Consider the following 26,907-nt stretch of genomic DNA (forward strand, 5'->3'; position numbering starts at 1 on the left):
CACCCGGCCCTTTGCTGGATGCTGGCGAGTCACACAGTCCTTGCCCTCGACTTGAAGTGAGTGAAATGGGCTAAAGAGCTAACTGCATAGGCCCAGGCAAGTGCTGTGACAGAGGACACGTCTGTGGGGGCAGCCTAGAGGGCGGCAATGGGGAAGCCCCATAGTGGAGGCACCTTGAGAAGAAAGCTGGCTGGACAGGGAAGGGGTGGAACATTCCAGGCTGCAGGGGGCAGGCACATAGGCCTGGAGGCATGGAGAGCTGAGCCTGTTAGAGCAGAGAGAGCATGGAGGAGGTGCAGCCTCTGACCTCACAATACCCAGGCCCACTGGGCCAGCCTTGCGACTTGCAAACTCTGGTGCCCTCCTCCAGCCGGGGCGAGGCCCGTGGCCCTGGGCAGCCTCCAGGTGCAGCGTCCTCCTGAAGGCCGCACCCTTCCCGCTGCCCTGGGGCATGTCTCTACTCACCAATTATGAGGGGCTTCGGCAACAGATCGAGAGGCTGGTGCGGGAAAATGAGGAACTGAAGAAGCTGGTGCGGCTCATTCGGGAGAATTACGAGCTCAAGTCAGCGATCAAGACACAAGCAGGCGGCCTGGGCATCAGTGGGTTCAGCAGCGGGCTCGGTGAGGCGGCGGCCAGTGCTTCTCCACACCAGGGTAACTTCAAAAGGCCTGAGTTCAAGGAAAGCAGGGAGGGAAGGGTGAGACCACAACCACAAGGGAGGGAATCTGTGTGTTCAGGTCTGGGGAGAAGGGCGTAGACAGCAACAAACATGGGGTCAGCAGGCCCCCTGGTGAGGGGGCGGTGAGGACACGGGACAGCCAAGATAAAAGGACAAAACTAGATACCAGCCCTGTTTGCCCGACAGCAGGAACCTTGCCCAAACCCTCCACTCAGGTGAACTTGCAAGCAGCTCCATAGACTGAACTTTCCAGCCCTGAAACCCAAACGTGCTCCCCAACTGGACCCGACACAGAGCCTACCCTCAGCTTCTCCACCCGGCCCCTCCACCCTCCCCTCTGCCCCTCCCTCAGCACCCAGGCCTCTCCCCTGTTCCTCTCCACTCAGAGGTGACCAGAAGGCAACTAGCTACCTGAGTCTAAAAGCCAAGGAGAGAAACCAGAACTGAGGCTTGAGGTTTGAAATCACTAATGCGTGACACCCCTGGGGCTGGAGAGGATGTTGAGAGCGGGGTGAGACAAAAACCGGCAAACAAGTTAGAGGCATTTGCAGAAAAGCAGTTAAAGTGATGAACTTCAGGGCTAGGCCTGGAGCTTAGGGACTGGGCCAGAAGGGTCTTCAGAGGCCAGGAAGCCAGAGAGGCTGCACCGTTGACTGTGGGGGTGGCAAAAAGGGATGCAGCAAAAGAACAGAAAGCTGTGGGCACAGAATGGCTGGTACTGAAGCAATCAGAGGGAGAACTTCCCAGGGCATGGCAATAGGCTGTCAGAGTATGCTGGTGATGAGGTGACGAAATGCCTTCGCATTTGTTACATCCACATCCCTCCCTCTCTACAACGTCCTTCCTGTCCTGGAGAAGGCTGTGTGCCTCCTTCCCAGGTGCACTTCTGCACCCACACTTGGCGCCCACGCGCCCCTATGGAGACCCCCACTCTGTCAAAGGCCCTGCTCCTTGCCATCTTGCTGCCCCCACCTCCACTTCACTCATCAACATGTGTGAGGCCAGCCTCCTTCACTGAAACAGGACTCTGCTCTTTCAGTCTCTACAACTTAAGGCTCTATAGCTCTGCAGCGGACCTTGACACTCTGCTATTCTAGAAAGGTGGCTTCCTAGGTGCCGCATCCTTCTCAAACTCTGCATGCCACTTGGTTTTTTGGCTGCGAGGTATATGGGGTCTTTGCTCCCTGACCAAGGATCGAAATCAAACTCATGTCCCCTGCACTGAAAGGCAAAGTCTTCACCACTGGACTGCAAGGGAAGTCGCTGCATTGCACTTGGGACTGATAACCCTCCTCTTTCTGAGTTCCAAGAACACCTTCAGCTGGGCCATCCTCCCCCATCTCAGCTCCTCGTCTGGTTCAGGCCCTGCCCTCCAGCCAGCCTGCCCACCTGGGCTTTTCTCTCCACTAGAAGTGGTAATCTGGAGAAGGCAATGGCACCCCACTCCAGTATTCTTGTCTGAAAAATCCCATGGAAAGAGGAGCCTGGTAGGCTGCAGTCCATGGGGTCTCAAAGAGTCAGACACGACTGAGTGCCTTCATTTTCACTTTTCACTTTCATGCATTGGAGAAAGAAATGGCAACCCACTCCAGTGTTCTTGCCTGGAGAGTCCCAGGGACAGGGGAGCCTGGTGGGCTGCTGTCTATGGGGTCGCACAGAGTCGGACACGACTGAAGTGACTTAGCAGCTGCAGCAGCAGCCGAAGTGGTAATCAGGCCAAGGAGTCCCTGGAACACAGCTCACCCTAAACTAGGTATGCTTCTGACTAAGAACTTGACCTTGTGACCTGAAGCTACTTCCCTTCAGGTCTGGGCTCCTTTCCCTACAGTCCAGTTCCAGTTGGAAGCTGCCTCCCCCTGCTTTCTGCTCACTGGGTTTTCCACCTCCCAGCTTGGCTGTGGTCTGGAACTGGGCTTCACAGTCCTCCCTTACTGGTCACAAGCACAAAGGTCACTCTCCTCTGAAAGGGTCTACTTCCATGATTCTGAGACAACAGACAGGGCAACAAAAATGATATGCTTGGGGAGATACAATATTTAAGAAATGTTACACTTCAATAGAATGGGAAAGACTAGAGATCTCTTCAAGAAAATTAGAGATAGCAAGGAAACATTTCATGCAAAGATGGGCACAATAAAGGACAGAAATGGTATGGACCTAACAGAAGCAGAAGATATTAAGAAGAGGTGGCAAGAATACACAGAAGAACCATCCAAAAAAGTACGTGTGGTGTGTGTGTGGTGTATGTGAGTGTTTTGTGAGTCGCTGTGTATAGTATGTGGATAATCGTATACTTTGATAGAATAGAATAGTATGTGTAAGCGCATTTGTGAATGTGTGTTTTAGTGTGGGACATGTATGAGTGTGTGGTGTGTGGGTATTAGAGTATGTTTATGCTGTGTGTGCTAGTGTGAGGTGTGTGTGTACTGCTTGCATTTGTGAGTGTACTTGAGGGGGTTGGGGTCAGTGAGAGGTGTTGATGCAGTTGGAGGCCAGCAGGGCTCAGATGCTGAGGACTGCGAATGACATACTAAGGAGCTTGGACTTGCTCCCAAAGGCAATGAGCAGACACTGGCGGGTTCCTAAAAGAAGTAATCATATTTATGCTTCAGAAAGACCATTCCCGCTGCTGTGGGGAAATGGGAGTCAAGGGAGATGAGAGTAAGGTAGGGAAATGAATTAGACTGCAGCTCTTGAGTCACCCAGGTAGGAGATGATGGTGTGAACTAGCAGTGGAGAGAGACTGATTCAAGTGACTCAGTAAGAAAATGAACAGCTCAGATGTGAGGGATGAGAGTCCAGAATGTGTCTGATGCTTCAGCTGAGGGGACTGAGGGCATCACTTCCTGGAACCGCTGAGCCCTCCACTTCCACGGCAGCCAGGGCAGATCTCTGCAGCTGCCTGAGTGGGTCTTCAGCCGCTCACCTCCCCAGGCTGCCTGCTCCCCCTGCCTGTTCTTCGTGCTTGGCCTTCCGCATGGAGTCAGGCTCTTAGTCTTGTGCTCTCATGGACCTGGCCTTCAATTCCTCTTTCTGGGCCTACTCTTTTCTTCCCTACTCCTGTGCCCAGCACAACCTCCTAAACTCTCCAGTCTAGTCCTCTGACCCATCTCCTATTAGGAGGAACACAGGCTGTCAGCTTGGGCTTGTGCGTGCTCACAGCATGTGTGCCAGGCCCCTCAAGGTGCAGGACAGAGCCCAGGTGGAAGAGAAGGGGTGTAGGATGAGGCCCAGGGGCCAGGGGGCGGCTCTCCCCAAGCCACCGCATTCTGGCACAGAACCCCAAGTACAAGAGTCTTATCAAATCTTCCAGGTTGTCACAGAGCTTTATTTTTCAGGTAAGCAGATAGAACATAGTTTAATAGCTTGTTAGTTTGACTGATAACTTGTAACTATTTTGACATATTACAGAAAAGCCTCCACTAGTGCTCTCGATGAGGATGAGCCTGGGAGAAGGAAATCCAGTCTTGGAGGAAGAGAATAAGTTGTATTTTGCTCTAAGATATTCTCATGACACCCACCTGGAGCATCTAGGAGGCAGTGGAAAGATGAGCCTGAGGCTCAAAGGAGAAGTCAGGGCTAGAGAGAAAAGAGCCAAGAGTTGTTGATAACTGAAGTCACAGGAGGGGGTGAGACTATTTGCAAAGAAGGGGAAAGGTAAGAAGAGGTTGCGGGAACAAGTCTTGAGTCAGGACAGGTAGAGAAGCTGGCAAAGCAGCATTCAGACAAGGGAAACCTCAAAGAAAAAATGTCACCATTATGCCAAGAGACAGCTTCAAAGGGGACAGAATTGTCAACAAAGTAAAAGCTGCCTGAGAGGTCAGGCAAGAAAAGTGCTAATGGTTTGGCATTATTAACCTTGACTAGAGTGACTTCAACCCCATTGTAAGTAGGAAAGCCCTACCAAGTGAGGTGACGAGTGAATGAGAAAATGGAGAGAATAGATGGTTGACACTTCGTTCATGAAGTAGGGTTTGGAGGGGCACTAGCTGGAGAGGGGCCTGGAGTCCAGAGCTGCTTTTCCTGATGGCAGAGACCTGAGTTTATTTCTATGTAAAGGAAGATACGAAAGAAAAAAGGGATACTTTTAGAGCAGAACTGCCTTAACTGAAGGAAGAACATATCTTCCCCTGTCTGTGAAGGGAAGGAGGAAGGAAAGGGGCGTGAGAATGCCAGGTGGGAAGCTAAAGAAACTCCAGAACCATGGCTTTAATTTTCTCTGTAAAACGTTCATGGTGGAGAGAAAAAGATGAGGAAAGTCTGAAATAAAGTAAAAATGGCAGAAGGAACTGACTGGAGAACCTGGGAGGTGTGTAATGGGCCCAAATGATGCTGGCATATATGGATTATACAGGCAGCAGCCACCAACCTTCTCCAGCAGCATTTGATGGGTGGGGTGGTGGCAGACACGGGAAAGCAGGCAGGCGGAGCTAAGGGTCTCTCAGCAAGAGTTCGGGCACATCAGAGAAGGAAGTGGGCACCAGCTGGGCTGTCAGATAAACAAAAATAAAGAGACCAGGGTACTAGAGATCTAGAGGCTCGCAGGGATCTTGCAAGCAAGGCAGAAGGTACAACTTTGGGCAATCTGAGTGACAGGAAATCAGTAAACTATTGGCTATGGGCTGAATTAACTTCACAGGGAAGAAAGGCCAAGAGATTTAGGCCTTGGCCTTGTGAACGTGGCAGGTGGGAGGCGGAGCCAGGATGGGATTAAGACTGCAGGGCTTCATGCTCCTGAGGGAGCATGTCCTCAGGACATGTCCTCAGGGACTGTGCCAGGATGTCTCGAAGACTGAAGATGGATGGAGATTCAGGGCATTTGAAGCAAAGAGGAAATGCAGACTACACTGAGGGCTCAAGTAACTAAAACAGTGACTGCCTGCCAAAGTGGTTCCTCCTTACAGAGGTGCTCAGGACAAGGCAGGTGGTCAGGCTACGAAGGGCTCTCAGGGCAGGAGGGCTTCTGTTGCTCTTTCTGCTGGGCACCCTCCCCTACTTCCCACTCTTTCCTCACCTAAGCTTGTCCTCACCCAGGCCCCCACTCCTGCTGCCCCTTGTCTTCCTGTGGGGTCTGCAGGCTGGTGGAAGTTTCCTCAGGCAGGTAGCAGTCTTTCCCCCCTTCTCAAAAGGCCTTTTACCAGTCCTGCTCCACACAATCTCCATCCCTTTCCCCCCAATCCGGAGTTTCATTAACCCAAGGTCTTTACCTTGTCACCAGGTCAGGGCCTCCTTCCACACCTCAGGAGGTGTTCTTGTCGTCCCCCCACCAGGACCCATCCTCCCCCAAGTCCCAGTTTCCTACCTCGGGCCTAATACTACTCCCATCTCCCCACCCCAACCCTACACCCCACCCCTACACCCCACCCCTGACCCAACACCCCACCCTAGGGAGTTAACCTAAGCCCGCCTAGCCCCACCCCTAGTGGGAAGCCATCCTTCCCTCAGGAACTGCCTTCCTCTTGGAACCCTTGTCTCCCTTCAGAACCAGCTCCCTCAGGACGCGTCCCTCCTCAGAACTCAGGACCCACCCGCCATCAGAACCTCTCCGCTCAGAATCCTTCTCCCTCAGAACCCACCCCCCAGAACCTCCCACCCCTCTCAGGACCTCAGCCCACCCTCAGCCCTTGCCTCCCTTTCGGGACCTCGGCCCCCACCTCAGAACCCGCCGCCTCTCAGGATCTGTCAACACCCTCCTCTCTTTCGTCCTCCCGCTGGCCCTCCAAACCTTGGCTCTGGCAGCCTTTGCTCACTGGTCCGTTGGGCCTTCTGGGGTTGCGCCTTAAGCAATACCTTCCCTGCTAGACCCTCTGGCCCCGCCCCCAGGGCAGCACCAGGACGCTATCCCCGCCCACAGGTCCCGCCCCTTGAGCTTACCCCTTGCTCTGGCTCCGCCCCCACGCTTGTGCCCCGCCCCGTCAGGGCCCACCAGGGCACCCCGGCCTCTCAGGGCACCCTGCTGGACCTCCGCCACCTCGTCTGTCCCACGGCTCCGTCCCCACGAGGATCGGGGTCTCGGTGGCCGGGCCGCCCTAACCCGGGTGTGGGCCCGGCCGGGTCCTCGTGGGGCCGGCATTCTTGTGCGGGAGGCAGGGTTGGCTGCGGAGGCGCAGCCGCCCAGAGCCAGAGGCCTGCCGGGGAGAAGACGCTTGGGCTTGGCCGAGGTCAGGACCATATGGCGGCCACGTGCTGACAGACGCAATGAGGGGCAGGAGACCCGAGCAGGAAACAGTTAAAACACTGTGAACTTCATTGGATTAAAATAAGACATTTGCTTTAAAAAAAAAACAAACTTTAATTGTTCGATGTAACAAACAAAGCTTCCTGAACCCCAAACAATTTTTATGTATAAAATAAATAAGTGCAGTGAATCTAAGCTAAGTTTCTAACACTGTATGTAGTAACATGGGACTTCCCTGGAGGCTCCGCAGTAAAGAACCCACCTGCCAAATGGAGGAGATGTGTCTTCGATCCCAGGGTCAGGAAGATCCCCTGAAGAAGGAAATGGCAACACACTCCAGTATTCTTGCGAGGGAAATCCCATGGACAGAGGAGCCTGGCAGGCTATAGTCTGTGGGACTGCAAAAGAATCAGATATGAATTAACTAAACAACAATAAAAACATGTACTAAAGTACCTAGGAACATTTCAACTCACAAATCTAAATCAGTAAAACATAAATTTTAATAAGGTTAAAACAATCAATCACCTGCACATTTTGCTTGGGAATACAAAACTATAGGACTGAAATCCCTTAAACCAAGGCTTAATCTGGGATCCAGGACACTGTTGACTCAGGATGCTCCTGTTCATGGGAATTCCCCTGTGGTCCAGTGGTGAGGACTCTGTGCTTTTAAGTGTCCCCACCCCCCAGCCAAAATTACAACAGGCCAATCCTGAGATTCTCATTGCTGACCTTTATGGGTCAAAAACCTGTGAACACTGTGTCCACAAATGAGGCCACAACAGTCTTGGCTCCAAGCAGTGGACACACAGCTCCCCCAGGAGCTGAACCAACACAGCCTGAGTGCCACCCAGGGAGGCACTTAATTGGCCCCTGAACCTTGATAGTGTCTTCACTGCAACCCTAAATGCCTTGAATGAATCCTTTTGTTAATGACAATTTTCAGTTCAGTTCAGTGGCTCGGTCGTGTCTGACTCTTTGCTACCCCATGGACTGCAGCACACCGGGCTTCCCTGTCCATCACCAACTCCTGGAGCTTGCGCAAACTAATGTCAGTGATGCCATCCAACCATCTCATCCTCTGTCGTCCCCTTCTCCTGCCTTCAGTCTTTCCCAGCATCAGGGTCTTTTTCAAGGAGTCAGTTCTTCCCATCAGGTGGCCAAAGTATTGGAGCTTCAACTTCAGCTTTAGTCCTTCCATTGAATATTCAGGACTGATTTCCTTTAGGATTGACTGGTTGGATTTCCTTGCTGTCCAAGGGACTCTAAAGAGACTTCTCCAACAACACAGTTCAAAAGCATCAATTGTTTGGCTCTCAGTTTTCTTCATGGTCCAATTCTCACATCCATACATGACTACTGAAAAAACCATACCTTTGACTAGACTGACCTTTATACGCAAAGTAATATCTCTGCTTTTTAGTACACTATCAAGGTTTGTCATAGATTTTCTTCCAAGAAGCAAGCATCTTCTAATTTCATGTCTGCAGTCACCATCTCAGTGATTTTTGGAGCCCAAGAAAATAATGTCTGTCACTGTTTCCACTGTTTCACCATCTATTTCCCATGAAGTGATGGGACCGGATGCCATGATCTTCATTTTTTGAATGTTGAGTTTTAAGCCAGTTTTTTCACTCTCCTCTTTCACTTTCATCAAGAGTCTCTTCAGTTACTCTTCACTTTCTGCCATAAGGGTGGTGTCATTTGCATATCTGAGGTTTGATATTTCTCCCAAGAATCTTGATTCTAGTTTGTGCTTCATTGAACCAGGCATTTCAAATGATGTACTCTGATATAGGGCTTCCCTTGTGGCTCAGCTGGTAAAGAATCCACCGGCAATTTGGGAAACCCGGGTTTGATCCCTGGGTTGGGAATAGCTCCTGGAGAAGGGAAAGGCTACCCACATCAATATTCTGGCCTGGAGAATTCCATGGACTGCATAGTCCATGGAGTCACGAAGAGTCTGACATGACTGAGCAACTTTCACTCACTCACTCTGCATATAAGTTAAATAAGCAGGGTGACAATATACAACCCTGATGTACTCCTTTCCCAATTTGGAACCAGTCCATTGTTCCATGTCCAGTTCTAATTGTTGCTTCCTGACCTGCATATAGATGTCTCAAGAGGCAGGTAAGGTGGTCTGGTATTCCCATCTCTAAGAATGTTCCACAGTTTGTTATGATCCAAACAGTCAAAGGCTTTGGCATAGTCAGTGAAGCAGAAGTAGATAGTTTTCTGGAACTCACTTGCTTTTTCTATGATCCAACAGATGTTGGCAATTTGATCTCTGGTTCCTCTGCCTTTTGTAAATCCAGCTTGAACATCTGGAATTGTTTGGTTCATGAATTGTTGAAGCCTCACTTGGACAATTTTGAGCATTATTTACTAGCGTGTGAGATGAGCGCAATTGTGCAGTAGTTTGAACATTCTTTGGCATTGTCTTTCTTTGGGACTGGAATGAAAACTGACCTTTTCCAGTCTTGTAGCCACTGCTGAGTTTTCCAAATTTGCTGGCATATTGAGTGTAGCACTTTCACAGCATCATCTTTCAGGACTTGAAATAGCTCAACTGGAATTCCATTACCTCCAGTAGCTTTGTTTGTGGTGATGCTTCCTAAGGCCCGCTTGATTTCATATTCCAGGATGTCTGGCTCTAGGTGAGTGATCACACCATTGTGATTGTCTGGGTCATGAAGATCCTTTTTGTATGGATCTTCTGTGTATTCTTGCCACCTCTTCTTAACATCTTCTGCTTCTGTCAGGTCCATACCATTTCTGTCCTTTATTGTGCCCATCTTTGTATGAAATGTTCCCTTGGTATCTCTAATTTTCTTGAAGAGATCTCTAGTCTTTCCCATTCTATTGTTTTTCTCTATTTCTTTGCGTTGATCACTAGAGAAGGGTTTCTCTCCTGCTATTCTTTGGAACTCTGCTTTCAGATGGGTATATCTTTCCTTTTCTCCTTTGCCTTTCACTTCTCTTCTTTTCTCAGCTATTTGTAAGGCCTCCTCAGACAACCATTTTGCCTTTCTGTATTTCTTTTTCTTGAGCATGGTCTTGATCACCGCCTCTATACAATGTCACGAACCTCTGTCCGTAGTTCTTCAGGCACTCTGTCAGATCTAATCCCTTGAATCTATTTCTCACTTCTACTGTATAATCATAAGGGATTTAATTTAGGTCATACCTGAATGGTCTAGTGGTTTTCCCTACTTTCTTCAATCTGAGTCTGAATTGGCAATAAGAAGTTCATGATCTGAGCCATAGTCAGCTCCCGGTCTTGTTTATGCTGACTGTATAGAGCTTCTCCATCTTTGGCTGCAAAGAATATAATCAGTCTGATCTCAGTATTGACCATATGATGTCCATGTGTAGAGCTGTCTCTTGTGTTGTTGGAAGAGGGTGTTTGCTATGACCAGTGCGTTCTCTTGGCAAAGCTCTGTTAGCCTTTGCCCTGCTTCATTTTGTACTCCAAGGCCAAACTTGCTTGTTACTTCAGATATCTCTTAATAACAATTTTATTAAGATATAATTCACTGGACTTCCTTGGTAGTCCAGTGGTTAAGACTGCGTTTCCAGTGAAGGAGGCACAGGTTCAATCTCTGGTCAGGGTACTAAGATTCACATGCTACAAGGCAAGGCCAATAAACAAACAAACAAAAGATATAATTCACATACATACCATACAATTCACCTATTTAAAGTGTACAATTTAATATATTTTTATATGCACAGATATGTACAAACACCACCATAATCAGTTTTAGAACTCTTTCATCGCCCCAAAAAGAAGTCCTTTAGCAGTCATATTCCTACCACTCAATCCTCCTCAGCTCTAAGCAACCACTAATTTACTCTCTGCTATTATGGATTTGTTTGTCCTGGACATTCCGTATAAGTGGATTCATATATAAGTGGCTTTCATGGCTGTCTGCTTTCATTTAGCATAGTGTTTCCAAGGTTTATCCGTGTTGTAGCATGGATCAGTACTTCTAGGTGGGGGATGGGGGAGGCTGTTTTTATGGATGGATAATATTCCATCAATGGGTGTACCACGTTCATTTGTCCATTCATGGACTTTTGTTTCCTCCTTTTGGCTATTATGAATAATGATGCTGTAAGCCTTCATGTACAAGTTGTTGTGTGCATATATATTTCCATTTCTCTTGACTGTATATCTGGGAGTGAACATGCTGTGTCCTGTATAACTCTATGTTTAACTCTCTGAGGAACTTCCAGGTTGTTCTCCAGTGGAGCGGCGTGATTTTACATAAGCCACCCGCAATGTAGGAGCATTTCTGTTCCTCCACTTCCTGCCAATACTTATTCTCTGACTTTTTGATTATAGCCATCTTAGTGGGTTTGAAATGGTATATCATTCTGATGTTAATTTGCATGTCCCTGATGATTAATGAGGTTGAGCAACTTTGAATGTATTTATTGGCCATTTTTATATCGTCCTTGAGAAATGCCTATTTAGATCTTTGGTCCATTTTTAAATTGGACTATTTGGTTTTTATTATTGAGTTGTAAGAGTTCTTTATATAATCTGGATATAAGTCCCTTATCAAATATATGATTTGGAAATATTTTCTCCAATTTTGTCTTTTCAGTTTCTTGATAGTGTGCTTTGAAACACAAAAGCTTTTGATTTTGATGAAATCCAACTTATTGTTTCTTTCATCACAGTATTAAGTCTTCCAATCCATAAACACAGGATATTTTCCATTTATTTACAGTTTCTTTCATTTCTGTCAATGTTTATAGTTTTCAGAGCATAAGTTTTACATAACTTTTGTTAAATTTATTCCCAAATATTTAACTCTTTTTGATGCTATTGTCTTAATTTTACTTCTGGATTGTTCATTGATAGTATATGGAAATACAATTGATTTTTGTAGACCCACTGATGAATCTTGCACTCTGTATTCTAAGGACCACACAACTCCTTCCGCTGTTAACTGTTAACTGACTGAGTTTGGGATCTCACATGGCTGTCACAAGGGTCACAGTTTATAGGGTCATTCTCTGGACAATTCCTAGACTGACCCTTTTTTTTTCTTTTTAATTTTTTTTATTGAAGGACAATTGTTTTACTGAACTTTGTTGTTTTCTGTCAAACCTCAATCTGAATGAGCCATAGGTATACATATATCCCCTCCCTTTTGAACCTCCCTCCCATCTCCCTCCCCATCCCACTCCTCTAGGCTGATACAGAGCCCCGTTTGAGTTTCCTGAGCCATACAGCAGATTCCTGTTGGCTATTTTATGTATGATGATGTAAGGTTCCACACTATTCTTTCCATACACCTCACCCTCTTCTCTCCCAATGCCCATAAGTTTATTCTCTATGTCTATTTCTCGTTGCTGCCCTGTAAATAAGTTCTTCAGTACCATTCTTCTAGATTCCACATATGTGTGTTGGAATATGATATTTATCTTTCTCTTTCTGACTTACTTCACTCTGTATAATAGGTTCTGGGTTTATCCACCTCATCAGAACTGACTCAAACGCATTCCTGTTTATGACTGAGTAATATTCCATCGTGTATATGTACCACAACTTCTTTATCCATTCATCTGTCGATGGACATCTAGGTTGCTTCCATGTTCTAGCTACTGTAAATAGTGCTGCAGTGAACAGCGGGATACATGTGTCTCTTTCAGTTTTGTTTCCTCAGGGTATATGCCTAGGAGTGGGATTGCTGGGTCATATGGTGGCTTCATTCCTAGTTTTTTAAAGAATCTCCATACCGTCTTTCGTAGTGGCTGTATCAATTTACATTCCACCAACAGTGCAAGAGCGTTCCCTTTTCTCCACACCCTCTCCAGCATTTATTGCTTGTAGACTTTTTGATGATGGCCATTCTAAGTGGTGTGAGGTGATATCTCAATGTAGTTTTGATTTGCGTTTCTCTAACAATGAGCGATGTTAAGTATCTTTTCATGTGTTTGTTAACCATCTGTATGTCTTCTTTGGAGAAACGTCCGTTTAGGTCTTCTTCCCACTTTTTGATTGGGTTGTTTGTTTTTTTGGCATTGAGTTGTATGAGCTGCTTATGTATTTTGGAAATTAATCCTTTGTCAGTTGTTTCATTTGCTATTATTTTCTCCCATTCTGAGTGCTATCTTTTCACCTTGCTTATAGTTTCCTTTGCTGTGCAAAAGCTTTTAAGTTTAATCAGGTCCCACTTGTTTACTTTTGTTTTTATTTCTGTTACTCTAGGAGGTGGGTCATAGAGGATCTTGCTTTATGTCATCAGGTGTTCTCCCTATGTTTCCTCTAAGAGTTTTGTAATTTCTGGTCTTACATTTAGGTCTTCAATACATTTTGAGTTTGTCTTTGTGTATGGTGTTAGGAAGTGTTCTAATTTCACTATTTTACATGTAGCTGTCCAGTTTTCCCTGCACCATTTATTGAAGAGGCTGTCTTGCTTCCTTTGTCAAAAATAATTTCTGGGCTTTCTATCTTGTTCCATTGGTCTATATTTCTGTTTTTGTGCCAGTACCATACTGTCTTGATGACTGTAACTTTGTAGTAGAATCTGAAGTCAGGAAGGTTGCTTCCTCCAGCTCCATTCTTCTTTCTCAAGATTGCTTTGGCTATTTGGGGTTTTTTGTATTTCCATATGAATTGTGAAATTTTTTGTTCTAGTTCTGTGAAAAATGCCATTGGTAATTTGATAGGGATCACATTGAATTTGTAGAATAGTCATTTTCACAATATTGATTCTTCCTACCCAGGAACATGGAATATCTCTCTATCTGTTCATGTCATCTTTGATTTCTTTCATCAGTGTCTTATAATATTCTATGTACAGTTCTTTTGTCTCCTTAGGTAAGTTTATTCCTAGAAATTTAATTATTTTTGTTGCAATGGTGAATGAGATTGATTCCTTAATTTCTCTTCCTGATTTTTCATTGTATATAGAAATGCAAGTGATTTCTGTGAATTGATTTTGTATCCTGCAATTTTGCAAAATTTGCTGATTAGCTCTAGTAATTTTCTGGTACTATCTTTAGGGTTTTCTCTGTACAATATCATGTCATCTGCAAACAGTAAGAGCTTTACTACTTCTTTTCCAATCTGGATTCCTTTTATTTCTTTTTCTTCTCTGATTGCTGTAGCTAGGACTTCCGAAACTATGTTGAATAATAGTGGAGAAAGTGGACACTCTTGTATTGTTCCTGATCTTAGGGGGAATGCTTTCAGTTTTTCACCATTGAGAATAATGTTTGCTGTAGGCTTATCATATATGACCTTTAGTATGTTGAAGTAAGTTCTTTCTATGCCCATTTTTTGAAGAGTTTTAATCACAAATCGGTGCTGAAATTTTGTCAAAAGCTTCTTCTGCATCTACTGAGATTATCATATGAATTTTATCTTTCAATTTGTTAATATGATGTATCACATTGATTGATTTGTATATTGAAGAATCCTTACATTCCTGGAATAAACCCAACTTGATCACGGTGTATGAGCTTTTTGATGTGTTGTTGAATTCTGTTTGCTAAAAGTTTGTTGAGAATTTTTGCATGTATATTAATCAGTGATATTGGCCTGTAGTTTTCTTTTTTTGTGTTGTCTTTTCTGGTTTTGGTATCAGGTTGATGGTGGCCTCATAGAATGAGTTTGGAAGTGTTCCTTCCTCTGCAATGTTTGGAAACAGTTTTAGAAAGATAGGCATTAACTCTTCTCTAAATGTTTGACAGAATTCTCCTGTGAAGCCATCTGGCCCTGGGCTTTTGTATTGGGGGAGTATTTCAGCACAGCTTCAATTTCAGTGCTTGTAATTGGGTTGTTCATAATTTCTATTTCTTCCTGGTTCAGTCTTGAAAGATCGAATTTTTCTAAGAATCTGTCCATTTATTCCATGTTATCCATTTTATTGCCATACAGTTGTTCATGATAGCCTTTTATAATCCTTTGTATTTCTGCATTGTCTTTTGTAACCTCTCCTTTTTCATTTTTAATTTTGTTGATTTGATTCTTCTTTTTTTCTTGATGAGTCTGGCTAAAGGTTTGTCAATTTTGTTTATCTTCTCAAAGAACCAGCTTTTAGTTTTATTTTACTATTGTTTCTTCATTTCTTTTTCATTTATTTCTGATTGTATCTTTATTGTTTCTGTCCTTCTACTAATTTGGAAGGGGGGGGTTTTGTTCTTCTTTTTCCAGTTGTTTTAGATGTAAAGTTAGGTTGTCTATTCAATGTTTTTCTTGTTTCTTGAGGTAGAATTGTATTGTTATAAACTTCCCTCTTAGAACTGCTTTTACTGCATACCACAGGTTTTGAGTTGTCATGTTTTCATTGTCATTTGTTTCTAGAAATTTTTTGATTTCCCTTTTGATTTCTTCAGTAACCTGTTGGTTATTTAGAAATGTGTTGTTTAATCTCCATGTGTTTGTGTTTCTTAGTTTTCTTCTTGTAATTGATATCTAGTCTCATAGCCTTGTGGTTGGGGAAGGTGCTTAATATGATTTCAATTTTCTTAAATTTACTGAGGTTGGATTTGTGACCCAAGATGTGTCTATCCTGGAGACTGTTCCATGTACCCTTGAGAAGAAAGTATATTCTTCCGCATTTGGATGCAATGTCCTGAAGATATCAAGGAGATCCATCTCATCTAATGCATCATTTAAGACTTGTGTTTCCTTATTAATTTTATGTTTTGATGATCTGTCCGTTGGTGAGAGTGGTGCGTTAAAGTCTCCTAGTAGTCTTGTGTTACTGTCAGTTTCTCCTTTTATGTCTGTTAGTGTTTGTCTTATGTATTGAGGTGCTCCTGTGTTTGGTGCAGAGATATTTACAATTGTTATGTCTTCCTCTTGGACTGAGCTCTTGATCATTATGTAGTGTCCTTCCTTATCTCTTGTAATATTTTTTATTTTAAGGTCTATTTTGTCTGACATGAGGATTGCTACTCCAGCTTTCTTTAGCTTCCTATTTGCATGGAATATATTTTTCCATCTTCTCACTTTCTAGACCGACCTTTTTTTAAATCTCAGGTTTCATCTGCACTCATATATAATCATATTCTTCATATTTATTGAGTACTTCCTGTGGCCCCAGCACTGTTCCAGGCACAGGGACACAGCAGCACACAGACAAAGCCCTGCCTTCATGGGGCTTCCATGCTGATTGAGGGAACGGGACAAGCCAGGAAGGCAATGCAGAGAGTCTCAGAGTGAGATAAGTGCCAAGAAGGAAGTCATCGAGGAGAGGGGAAGGAGCAGGTGGCCTGAAGGAACCTGGCGATTCCAGATGGAAGACCTCCCTGAGAAGGTCTCACGTGAGGGATGAGTGGCAGTGCAGGGCCAGCCATGCACACAGGAAGAGCAGTCCAGGCAGAAATGAGTGAGTGAAAGTTGCTCAGTCGTGTCCAACTTTTTGTGACCCCATGGACTATATAGTCCATGGAATTCTCCAGGCCAGAATACTGGATTAGGTAGACATTCCCTTCTCCAGAGGATCTTCCCAACCCAGAAATCAAATGCAGGTCTCCCGCATTGCAGGTGGATTGCAATGGGACCAGCCAACGCAAAGACAGAGGCAAGAGTGTGGTGGGGGCATCAGTGAGATGGTCTCAGAGACCATGAGGACCATCCGTGCGCAGACGGTCTTCTCTCCCAGGTCCTGGAGATGTAGCCTGAGTCATCCAGACCCTAGGATCCTGGAAGAGGAGACAGGCTGAGGAGGACGGAGCTCGGATCTCCATGCCCTATCACCTCTGCCCCACCTCTGCCCAGTCCCTCAAACACTTCCTCCCCGTGGGCTCTTCCCTTCGGGCCACAAGCTTCACTGTCTCCTCAATCCTAAAGCAAAAAAATCCCAAAAAGTCAAAACAAGAAATCATCAAAGACTGGTTGATTCTGAAATTTTAATTTATTTGTTTTGAAAAAAATAACAAAACTTAAATAATTTGGCAGGACGTCCTGGTAGTGTAGCAGCAATGTGCCACACCCAGGACTTCTAAGGGAACATCAGATGTTCTAAGGGGTCTTAAAGCAGAGGGGCTCAGCAGTGTGCATTGAGAAACTGTAAAATGTCTGTTTTCAGGGGGAAAAATAACAAAGATTTACATAGTAGCATTTTTGTCACTGGGAAAACTGGAATCAATAGAATCCCCCAACTGAAATCAGCTGGATAAATAATGGCGTGTGCACAAGATGGAAACCAACTTGGCCACAATAAGCACTGTTTTCCAAGAGTGACACAGCTGGAGAGCGCCCCCCAGAGGTGGGGCACATAAGGACACAGGGACGTGCAGTCACTGCACACGTGTGCGCGGCCTGGGTGCCAGGAACAGCTGGCTTCACCTTTTTTTAAAGGGCTAAGAGAAAAATCAAAGAAGACTATTTCACAACATAGAAGAAGTCCATGAAATTCAAATATTAGCGTTCATGAATTTTTGCTGCCACGCATCCATGTCCATTTGTTTCCACGTTGTCCGTGGCTGCTTTCAAGCAGCGACGACAGAGCTGAGAAACCAGCAGGACTGGCCAGGAAGGCTGGCGGTCTGTAGACAGCTCCTCACTGAGGGGTCTTCCAGCCCCTGACCCACACAGACACATGGAGAAGGGCTTCAGAGCTCCTTACAGAGGGGTCTGCCAGCCCCTGACCCGCATAGCCACCTGGAGAACGTCTTCAGGGCCATGCACACAGAGCTTTGCAACACGATGCACTGAGGGGTGACAGGTCAACCAGTGGCATTCATTGCTTTTTGGCTTTTCTTTATCTCCACTCTTTCCCTATCATAAGCATGTTCTGCTTTTATTTTTATAACGTGGAAGCTTCCATCCAACTGCACACTCACAGAAGCCTTTCTCGCGCCCTCCCTAGGGGACTTCTCCTTCCAACAGCGGTCACTTGGCCATTCTGGGGCAGTCTCCTCAGGAACCAAGGGCAAACAGGCCCCCAGGCCGCATGTGGGGGTGGCTGCAGCAGGCCCTCCTGCAGCCACATCCCCTGTGACAGGTAGGCAGGGGCCAGGCACACCCTGGGCTCCAGCCACTTCAAGCTCCAGCCCCCTGAGGGTCCCTCATGTTGTGAGTTTCCGCTGTCCTTAGGAGGACAGTGGTCAGGAGGCCCGGGCCCACCCCTCCCCACCAGGGCACAGACGGGTCAACTTGGCCACTTGTGCGTTCAGACCGTCCCCTCTTCAGCGAGGGGTCAGCAGCTCAGGGCAGTGGCCCGTCTGAGGGGCAGATAGCGTAGAAGGTCCCAGCGGCAGGGGCAGACATTTAGGGAGGTGATTCTGGGAGGAAGCAGGTGCCTCAGAGGACAGAGACGAGGAGCCAGACCCTCGCGTGGGATCCGCCTAGAGGGGAGGCTCAGAGAGAGCTCGTCAGCTCGTCAGAGGCAGATGGGCCCCATGGTCCGGGCCCTGCCACAGTGGGCAGAGCCTGGCGTCTCAGTGCTTTCTCTGTGTCCCCCAGGTGTCTTCCTGCCCCCGTCCCCAGCAGCAGCAAACGAACCTGTCCTGGAAGAAGTGGGGACTGTGGCTCTGGCACCCCTGGCCGACATGCTAAACAGCCCGCAGCCTGGCCCCGTGGCAGGCCCCATCGTGAGCCCCCTGGCAGGCCCTCTCAACATACTGCTGCCCGGCCCGGGGCCCATCTCCCAGAGCAGCCCACTCACCAGCTTCCTGAGCAGCCACGTGGCCAGCCCCCTGGTAGTGCCCCAAGTGGGCACACCAACCAACTCCCTGGGCCCGCCCTCCACAGGCTTTCTGACTTCCAGCAGCCCCCTGGCGGGCCCTGTGGCAGTGCCCCCAGGGGGCACACCGGCCAGCTCCCTGGGCCTGCCCTCCACTGGCCCCCTCACTCCAGGAAGCCCCCTGACAGGCCCCCTAGCTGTGTCTCAGAACAGCCCCCTGATGTCCCCTATGACAGCCTCAGGGGTCCTCTCCCTGAGCAGCCCCCCGCTCACCTCCACGGCTGCCCCTCTAGGTGTCTCTCAGAACATTCTGGCCAACCCCATGAACAATCTGGTGCTGTCGGAGGCCCCACGGGTGCGGCTGGCAGAGCCGCTCCGAGGATATTCCCCGGGACCCCTCCCCTCGGCTGGCGGGGGACCTTCTGCCACCTCCAAAGGTAACAGATGCAGGGATGGGGGTGGGCCCCGCCAGGCCAGTCCCTGGTCCTGCCTGGCTCTAATCTGCCTCCTCTCCTTTCTGCCCCTCCCGCACATCACTAGTCCCACTCTCCACTGAGCAGCCCCAGCCAACCCAGGAGCCGGAGCCCCTCGGCATTACATTTGGGGGTGCGCCCATCCAGACCTCCACCCCCGTTGGTGCCCTGGGCACTCCGGGCCCCGTGACACCCTTCTCCTATGGCACCTCAGATGCCCAGACACAGCCTGGCGGCCCCCAGGGACAAGTGGTCCCTGCCTCTGTCCCTGTCTCAACTGCCTCCAACATCGCCATCCTCACCTCTGCCCCCACCCCCACCCCCCTAGTGACCACCAGCTACGCCCCCTCAAGCACGTCGCACCCCTCTGCCCGGACGCACCACTCCCCATCCCAGCCCTCGCCCACCCACCACTCCCCTCCACGCAACCCCCGCTCCCCACCACGAACCTCGTCCTCCCCGGCTTCAGTCACCGACACCCATGGTTCACGCGGCCCAGAGCAGTCTCGGAAAAGCGTCCTGGAGTTGGAGCGGAAGCTAGCCCACCGCAAAAGCAGCAAATTCCCCAACAGCTCTCGAGGTCAGCGCAAGGCTGGGGTCCCCTCTGCTGCCCACAGAGACCTCCCAGGCACCCCCTGGGCTGCTGGCCACAGCCACTGACCACTCTGTCCACCCCTGTTGTCCCCAGAATCAAAGCAGCTGGCCTGGGAGAGGCTGGTGGGAGAGATCGCCTTCCAGCTGGACCGCAGGATCCTATCCAGCATCTTCCCTGAGCGTGTGAGACTCTATGGCTTTACAGTCTCCAACATTCCGGAGAAGATCATCCAGGTGTGTCCTGCCCATCCCCACTGGCCACCAGAGGGCCTGCCTGCCACTGCAAGGATGGGGAGCTTGCTGGCTCTCGACAGGCTTCTGGGGGCCAGAAAGGCAGAGCACAGAAGAATCTGAGGGCGCCCAGGGATGCAGCAAGCCCAGTGCTCAGTCCAGTGGCCAGCAGGTGTCCAGGGTGCCCGGCCGCAGGGGCCTGTGTCCCAGCCCCACAGGAGGCCTTCCCAGAGGGTAGAGCAGCGAGGGCCCCCGCAGGGTCAGATGTGCGCTCCCAGCCTTAACACTGCCCTGGCCTTTGGACCTCTGAGCCCGACTCCCAAGGGCCCTTCCCCAGGCTGGCAGAGCTGAGGCCTAAGCCTTCCTCCCCGCAGGGTCTGAATCCTCAAGGGTCATGGGTGGACACCGGGGAGGCCGGTTTCGGAGCCTCTGAGCAGCTGGCGGCCTGGTGGCCATTAAGGCTGGGCTAATTCCAGTGTACTCCCAGTCTGCTGTCCACTGAGCCCACTACCCCCGAGGGTCGCGGAGGACGGTGCTTTCCAAACACGTTGCTTCTTGCCGCCACCATGTACTAGGCGCTGACAAACGGGAGCCTGGGGGTGGGGGGGGGCGTGGGCTGGACACCTTGGGGCCCTGCCCCCCAGAATGAGCGAAGGCGCCCCTTCCCCATGGACTGGCCCAGAGGGTGGGGGTGGGGGTGCGCACAGGAGTAGGGGGCGGGGCAGCCTCTGCCTCTCAGCGGTTATCCGCGGCGACTGAGCCCTCTGTGCCCCTTCCTCGCGGCCGTCATCCTCCGTGGAGGGGCTGTGGGCCTGAGTCTGAGTGGGCAGAAATGACATTCGGTTACAGTGGGCTCATCGGTTCCGCGGGTTGCACTTGCCTTTTCCGTTTGTTAAGGTGTCCTGTTAGGTTTTTCATTTTACCGTGGCCAGAATTATCTGCCTTTTCCTTTACCTGTGCTTTTCAAGTTGTTTTTAAGGCTGGAGCTGCCAGCCCCGCCTCAGTCCCCTCTTCCAGGCCACGTGTGTGGGCTCCGGGTCCTCCCTTCCAGCCCTGCCACAGCCGATGTCCTAATCCGGCTGCAGAGGGAGCCTGGGCATCCTTCTTCCAGACTGTAGTAGCTCTTCTTGGGGCCCTTCGCTCTTCAATATGAATTTCAGGGTCTGTCAAGTTCCAAGAAAAACCTAGTTCAAATGTTTAGGTTTTCATTGGTTTACAGGTTGAGCTGGGACATTTCCCATCTTTGCCCTGTTGGTATCCCTGTGTTGCTGGTTTCAGCAAGGCCCACGTTGCTAACATCTGGTTTGATGACCCTTGACCTGTCTTGGGAGCTAAAATTCAGATTTAAATTGAAGAAAATAGGGAAAAGCACTAGACCATTTAGGTATGACCTAAATCAAATCCCTTACGATTATACAGTAAAAGTGGCAAATAGATTCAAGGGATTAGATCTGATAGAGTGGCTGAACAACTATGGACGGAGATTCGTAACACTGCACAGGAGGCAGTGATCAAGATCATCCCCAAGAAAAAGAAAAGCAAAAAGGCACAATGGTTCTGAGGAGGCCTTACAAATAGCTGAGAAAAGAAGCAAAAGGCAAAGGAGAAAAGGAAAGACATACGCATCTGAATGCAGAGTTCAACAGAATAGCAAGGAGAGATGAGAAATCCTTCCTCGGTGATCAATACAAAGAAATAGAGAAAAATAGAATGGAAAAGACAATATCTCTTCAAGAAAATTAGAGGTACCAAGGGAACATTTCATGTAAAGACGGGCTCGATAAAGAACAGACAGAGTATGGACCTAACAGAAGCAGAAGATATTAAGAGGTGGCAAGAATACACAGAAGAAGTATGCAAAAAAGATCTTCATGACTCAGATAACCACAATGGTGTGATCACTCACCTGGAGCCAGACATTCTGGAATGTGAAGTCAAGTGGACCTTAGGAAGCATCACCACGAACAAAGCTTGTGGAGGTGACAGAATTCCAGCTGAGCTATTTTAAATACTCAAAGATGATGCTGTGAAAGTGCTGCACTCAATACACCAGCAAATTTGGAAAACTCAGCAGTGGCCACAGGACTGGAACAGGACAGTTTTTATTCCAATCCCAAAGAAAGGCAATGCCAAAGAATGCTCAAACTACAGCACAATTGCACTCATTTTACACGCTAGCAAAGTAGTGCTAAAATTCTCCAAGCCAGCTTCAATAGCTCATGAACCAAGAACTTCCAGATGTTCAAGCTGGTTTTAGAAAAGGCGGAGGAACCAGAGATCAAATTGCCAACATCCACTGGATCATAGAAAAAGCAAGAGAGTTCCAGAAAAACATCTACTTCTGCTTCATTGACTGTGCTAAAGCCTTTGACTGTGTGGATTACAACAAACTGTGGGAAATTGTTAAAGAGATGGGAATACCAATCTACCTAACCTGCCTCCTGAGAACTCTGTATTCAGGTCAAGAAGCAACAGTTAGAACTGGACATGGAACAACAGACTGGTTCCAAACTGGGAAAGGAGTACATCAAGGCTATATATGGTCACCCTGATTATTTAACTTATGCACAGAGTACATCATGCAAAATGCCGGGCTGGATGAAGCACAAGCTGGAATCAAGATTGCTGGGAGAAATATCAATAACCTCAAATATGCAGATGACACCACCCTTGTGGCAGAAATCAAAGAGGAACTAAAGAGTTTCCTGATGAAAGTGAAACAGGAGAGTGAAAAAGCTGGCTTCAGTTCACTCACTCAGTTATGTCCAACTCTTTGGGACCCTCATGGAGTGCAGCACGCCAGGCTTCCCTGTCCATCACCAACTCCCAGAGCTTGCTCAAAGCTGGCTTAAAACTCAACACTCAAAAAACGCAGATCATGGCATCCGGTCCCATCACTTTATGGCAAATAGATGGGAAAACAATGGAGACAGTGACAGATATTATTTTCTTGGACTCCAAAGTCATGGAAGACAGTGACTGTAGCCATGAAATTAAAAGATGCTTGCTTCTTGGAAGAAAAGCTATGACCAACCTAGATAGCATATTAAAAAGTAGAGATGTTACTTTGCTGACAAATTTGCGAATCATCAAAGCTATGGTTTTTCCAGTAATTATGTATGGATGTGAGAGTTGGACCATAAAGAAGGCTGAGTGCCAAAGAATTGATGCTTTTGAACTATGGTGTTGGAGAAGACTCTTGAAGAGTCCCTTGGACAACAAGGAGGTCAAACCAGTCAATCCTAAAGGAAATCAGTCCTGAATACTCACTGGAAGGACTGATGCTGAAGCTGAAACTCCAATACCGACTCATTGGAAAAGACCCCGATGCTGGGAAAGATTGAAGGGAGAAGGGGACGACAGGGTATGAGATGTTTGGATGGCATCCCTGACTCAATGGACATGAGTTTGAGCAAGCACTGGGAGATGGTGATGGACAGGCCCGCCTGGTGTGCTGCAGTCCATGGGGTCGCAAAGAATGGGACTCGACTGAGCGAATGAACTGAACTGAACTGAACTGACCTGTCCTGGACCACAGCCACCACTCCTGCTATGTCATGGGTGCAGGCATAGCAGCTATTCAAAAATGGGCACATGACACAGAGAAGCACAATATTTATGTCTCTAAAATGCTGCATCTGATATCTAGTTGGCAAAGATTACATTAAATTGCAAGGTAAAGTCCAGTTGCCCATGTAGATTAGACATCAAACTGTGGAAAGAGGTTTTTAGTTGTTTGAAACCTCCCATTTAAATGGAGATAAGCTCAACCTTTCAGATGCCTGGACTGTGCAAGTTCTCCCCTTCCCCACCACTCTTCACCCTGCCTGATGTTACTGCTTATACTGGGCAATAGTCACAGCCCTAAATGCAACTCTCCAGAGAAGAGGCAAGAAGAGGAGGTAGAATGTACGTAAGGCAATTTTTCAGTGTTTAAGAAAGTCAACACTTCCGCCAATACTCCAGCCTCCACCTTGCTGGCCTCCAGCAGATGGAGCCAGATGGAACCCAGGTCAGGAAGACAGGCCTGTCCTGGTGTTGCAAGGTGGCTCAGGGTTGCCCCTGCCAGAGGTCAGAGGTCGCTTTGGCTGAACCCTAACATGAGCCTGGTGCTCCGCTCACACGACCACCCAGGGAGGGGCAGACAGGGAACTAACTGGAGAAGGCGATACTTGAGCAGACTGGGCGACCCTAGCAGGTGGCGTCTAGGGAACCGCGGGCAGAGGGTGAGCAGGGCCAGATGGGGGCCTTGAGGGTCAGCCCTGGCCCAGGAGCTGGAGCAGCGGGAACCACACAGGGACTCTAGCAGGGCAACACCCAGCCAGCTCCGTGTACTGCCAACCCACTGTTTGGTGGGCCTGGGGGCAGCGGTACCAGTGACAGGTACAGAATTTGCAGGACCAAGTGCACAGGAAAACACAGCGCTACTTGTTCAAAAATTAAGAACCTCGAGATTGCTTCAGCAGAACGTCAAGCTGAGGGCACCAGAAGGCAGTGGAGGGAGGGGCTGGGAGGGGGGGTGCAGGCCTGGCCCGGCAGGAACAAAGTAGGTGAAGACCGACCTCAGGCCCAGATGCCGGAGCTGGCACCCGAGTGACAGCAGACCTCAATGCTGGGACTCAGGGCCTTGGCTCTGGGCCCGGGATTGTCAGCACATCATGAGGGCTGGAAGGGACCCCCGCAGGGTGTGGGTGCTAAGGGTGCTAAGGATGGGGTGTTGGGACAGGGGGCCTGGAGAAAAGCCTGAGAAGTAGAAGGGCTGGACCCAGGAGGAGCCCTGGGAAAGACCCTGGGTGGCCTCTTCCCAGTCAGGCAACCCTGGGGGTTTGGGGAGGTCCCCTGGTGTCTCATCACCAGCAGCCATGCCCTCCATCCTCTGCTGCTTGTGGTCCCAGCTCAGTCCGATTCCAGGTGGTGGATGGAGCTGGTGCTGGGGCTGCTGGAAGCTCTGTGCTCAGGATCAGCCCACAGGGTTCCCCCACCCTGGATCCCTAGAGGCACCTCAGCCAGATCCTCCAGGACACCTCCCTGCAGGGCCCGCCCTCCAACCGTGATCGTGGCAGAACCACACCCCCGCGGCCCCCTTCGCCCCCAAGTGCTTGCCTGCTCTTGGGCCAGGGTGGAGCCAAGGGTCCCTGACCGCTGCTGTCCCCTCAGGCTTCCCTGAACCCCAGTGATCACAAGCTGGATGAGGAGCTGTGCCAGACGCTCACGCAGCGTTACGTGAGCATAATGAACCGGCTGCAGAGCTTGGGCTACAACGGGCGGGTGCACCCAGCGCTGACGGAGCAGCTGGTGAATGCTTACGGCATCCTGCGGGAGCGGCCGGAGCTGGCCGCGTCCGAGGGCGGCTCCTACACAGTGGACTTCCTGCAGCGCGTGCTGGTGGAGACCGTGCACCCTAGCATGCTCACTGATGCGCTGCTGCTGCTCTCCTGCCTCAGCCAGCTGGCCCACGACGACGGCAAGCCCATGTTCATCTGGTGACACCACCATTAAAGCTTCCCTTGGACGCTGGCCGCTGGGCCGGGGCCGGTACTCCTGGGTGGTGCTGCCTCCTCTAGGGCCCTTCTCTCCTGTCTGCCTTCAGGGCTCCTGCCCCTCGGGGCCCCAGAGAGAGCCCCAAGACCAAAGTTTGGCAGCTGCTTTGCTGAGCGGTGTTCCAGAGGCCCCACGTCTCCCCTCACATGGCCTGAGGCCTGGAGTGGCCAGAGCAGGAAGCAAGAAGGAACCGAGCTGGCAGGGGGTGTGTGGGTGTGCCCGCAGCCCTGGCCACCTGCTGGCGGCCGGGTGAGACCTGGGCCCAGAGCAGAAGGCAGAGTGGGCTCCAGAGGAGGCTGTGAGCACAGGAACGCCTCCCTCTGCACTAGATGGGGGACAAGGAGGGTGGGGACATATTTTCTGGACCCTCATCAAGGGCAGGGGGACATTAAAGGGACAGGAGCCAGGAGAAAGAGGCTCACTCACACCTGGGCACTGGGCAGCCCAGGGAGGTGGGGGCCCTGCAAGGCCAAAGGCTCCTGCAGGAAGGGACTAGACTGGGAGAGTCAGAGCTGGGAGGGCAGCTCCCCACTACTGAAGGGGTGTGGCTGAGCAGCACAGGCCCCAAGGAGAGCAGAACAGGAGAGCTGGTGTGGGGCAGGGTAGGAGGGGACGCGGGAGGTAACATATGAGACTCGGAGGGGGAGGGCTGGTGGGGAGTGCAGGATGCCCTGAGTGTAGGCCAGGGCACTTGTCCCCTCAGGACCACATGAGGAGCGGAGAGAGCCTTCCTGCAGAAGGGGAGGAGGCCAGAGGTGGTGGTGGGGATGCGGACCCCAGCCAGGAGGCTCCCTGAGCACCACTGCCCACCAGCCCGAGGATCAGTAGGGACAGAGGAGCCACAAGGCATGGGTTCATGTCAGCTACCAGCAAGGGGTAACAGAGGAGTGGGGGTTAGGGTGAGCTGGGGTCTCTGGCCCCAGAGCTGCTGCCTCTCTGCAGCCTTACTCCCCTCCCCCCAGGCCTACTTCAGATGAAGTCAGACCCCTGGGAAAGGCAGGGAGGGCCCCTGCGTACAGACAGGCAGAGAGCCGTAGGTGTGCCTAGTTCTGTCTGCTGAGAAGGCTGAACGACAGGACAAACGAGCTCACCCAGCACCAGACTTTGGTTTCTACAGGGGATCCGGGATTTCTGGAAAATTTGGGGGGTGGTGGTACGGGGAGCAGAGCCCCTTCTCTGTGTCTGCAGGCGGGAAGGGCAACCCTGGCCCAAGCTTCAGGGCAATTTAGGAGCCAAACGTAAGAGCTCTAGGAACCACTTCGCAGCTGGAGTGAGAAAGATGGGGGCCAGGGAGGGGAGGGGAGAAGGCAATGGCACCCCACTCCAGTACTCTTGCCTCCCATGGATGGAGGAGCCTGGTAGGCTGCAGTCCATGGGGTCGCAGAGTCGGACATGACTGAGCAATTTCACTTTCACTTTTCACTTTCATGCATTGGAGACGGAAATGGCAACCCACTCCAGTGTTCTTGCCCGGAGAGTCCCAGGGATGGCGGAGCCTGGTGGGCTGCCGTCTATGTGGTCGCACAGAGTCGACACGACTGAAGC

At 49.5% G+C, this 26,907-nt stretch overlaps 1 protein-coding gene across 1 annotated transcript; it reads left to right on the forward strand.

The window, feature by feature from the left end:
- Positions 1 to 451: 451 nt before the first annotated feature.
- Positions 452 to 25,308, forward strand: SPATC1 (spermatogenesis and centriole associated 1). Its single transcript, XM_088844522.1, has 6 exons — positions 452 to 656; positions 17,708 to 17,842; positions 18,304 to 18,960; positions 19,064 to 19,576; positions 19,685 to 19,824; positions 24,979 to 25,308. The coding sequence occupies exons 1-6, from the start codon at positions 452 to 454 to the stop codon at positions 25,306 to 25,308; spliced, it is 1,980 nt and encodes a 659-aa protein (XP_088700648.1).
- The last annotated feature ends 1,599 nt before the right edge of the window (positions 25,309 to 26,907 follow it).

This window comes from Moschus berezovskii, chromosome 16 (assembly GCF_049115385.1).
Source record: "Moschus berezovskii isolate FMDL1 chromosome 16, NW_MosBer_1.0, whole genome shotgun sequence".
Lineage (NCBI taxonomy): Eukaryota > Metazoa > Chordata > Mammalia > Artiodactyla > Moschidae > Moschus > Moschus berezovskii.

Excerpts from the sequence above, each read along its gene's own strand:
- SPATC1 (XM_088844522.1), top strand. The coding sequence starts at position 452 with ATGTCTCTACTCACCAATTATGAGGGGCTTCGGCAACAGATCGAGAGG. Across the intron at positions 657-17,707 it reads CAGTGCTTCTCCACACCAGG|GGGACTTCTCCTTCCAACAG; the intron begins GTAACTTCAAAA and ends CGCCCTCCCTAG. Across the intron at positions 18,961-19,063 it reads ACCTTCTGCCACCTCCAAAG|TCCCACTCTCCACTGAGCAG; the intron begins GTAACAGATGCA and ends GCACATCACTAG.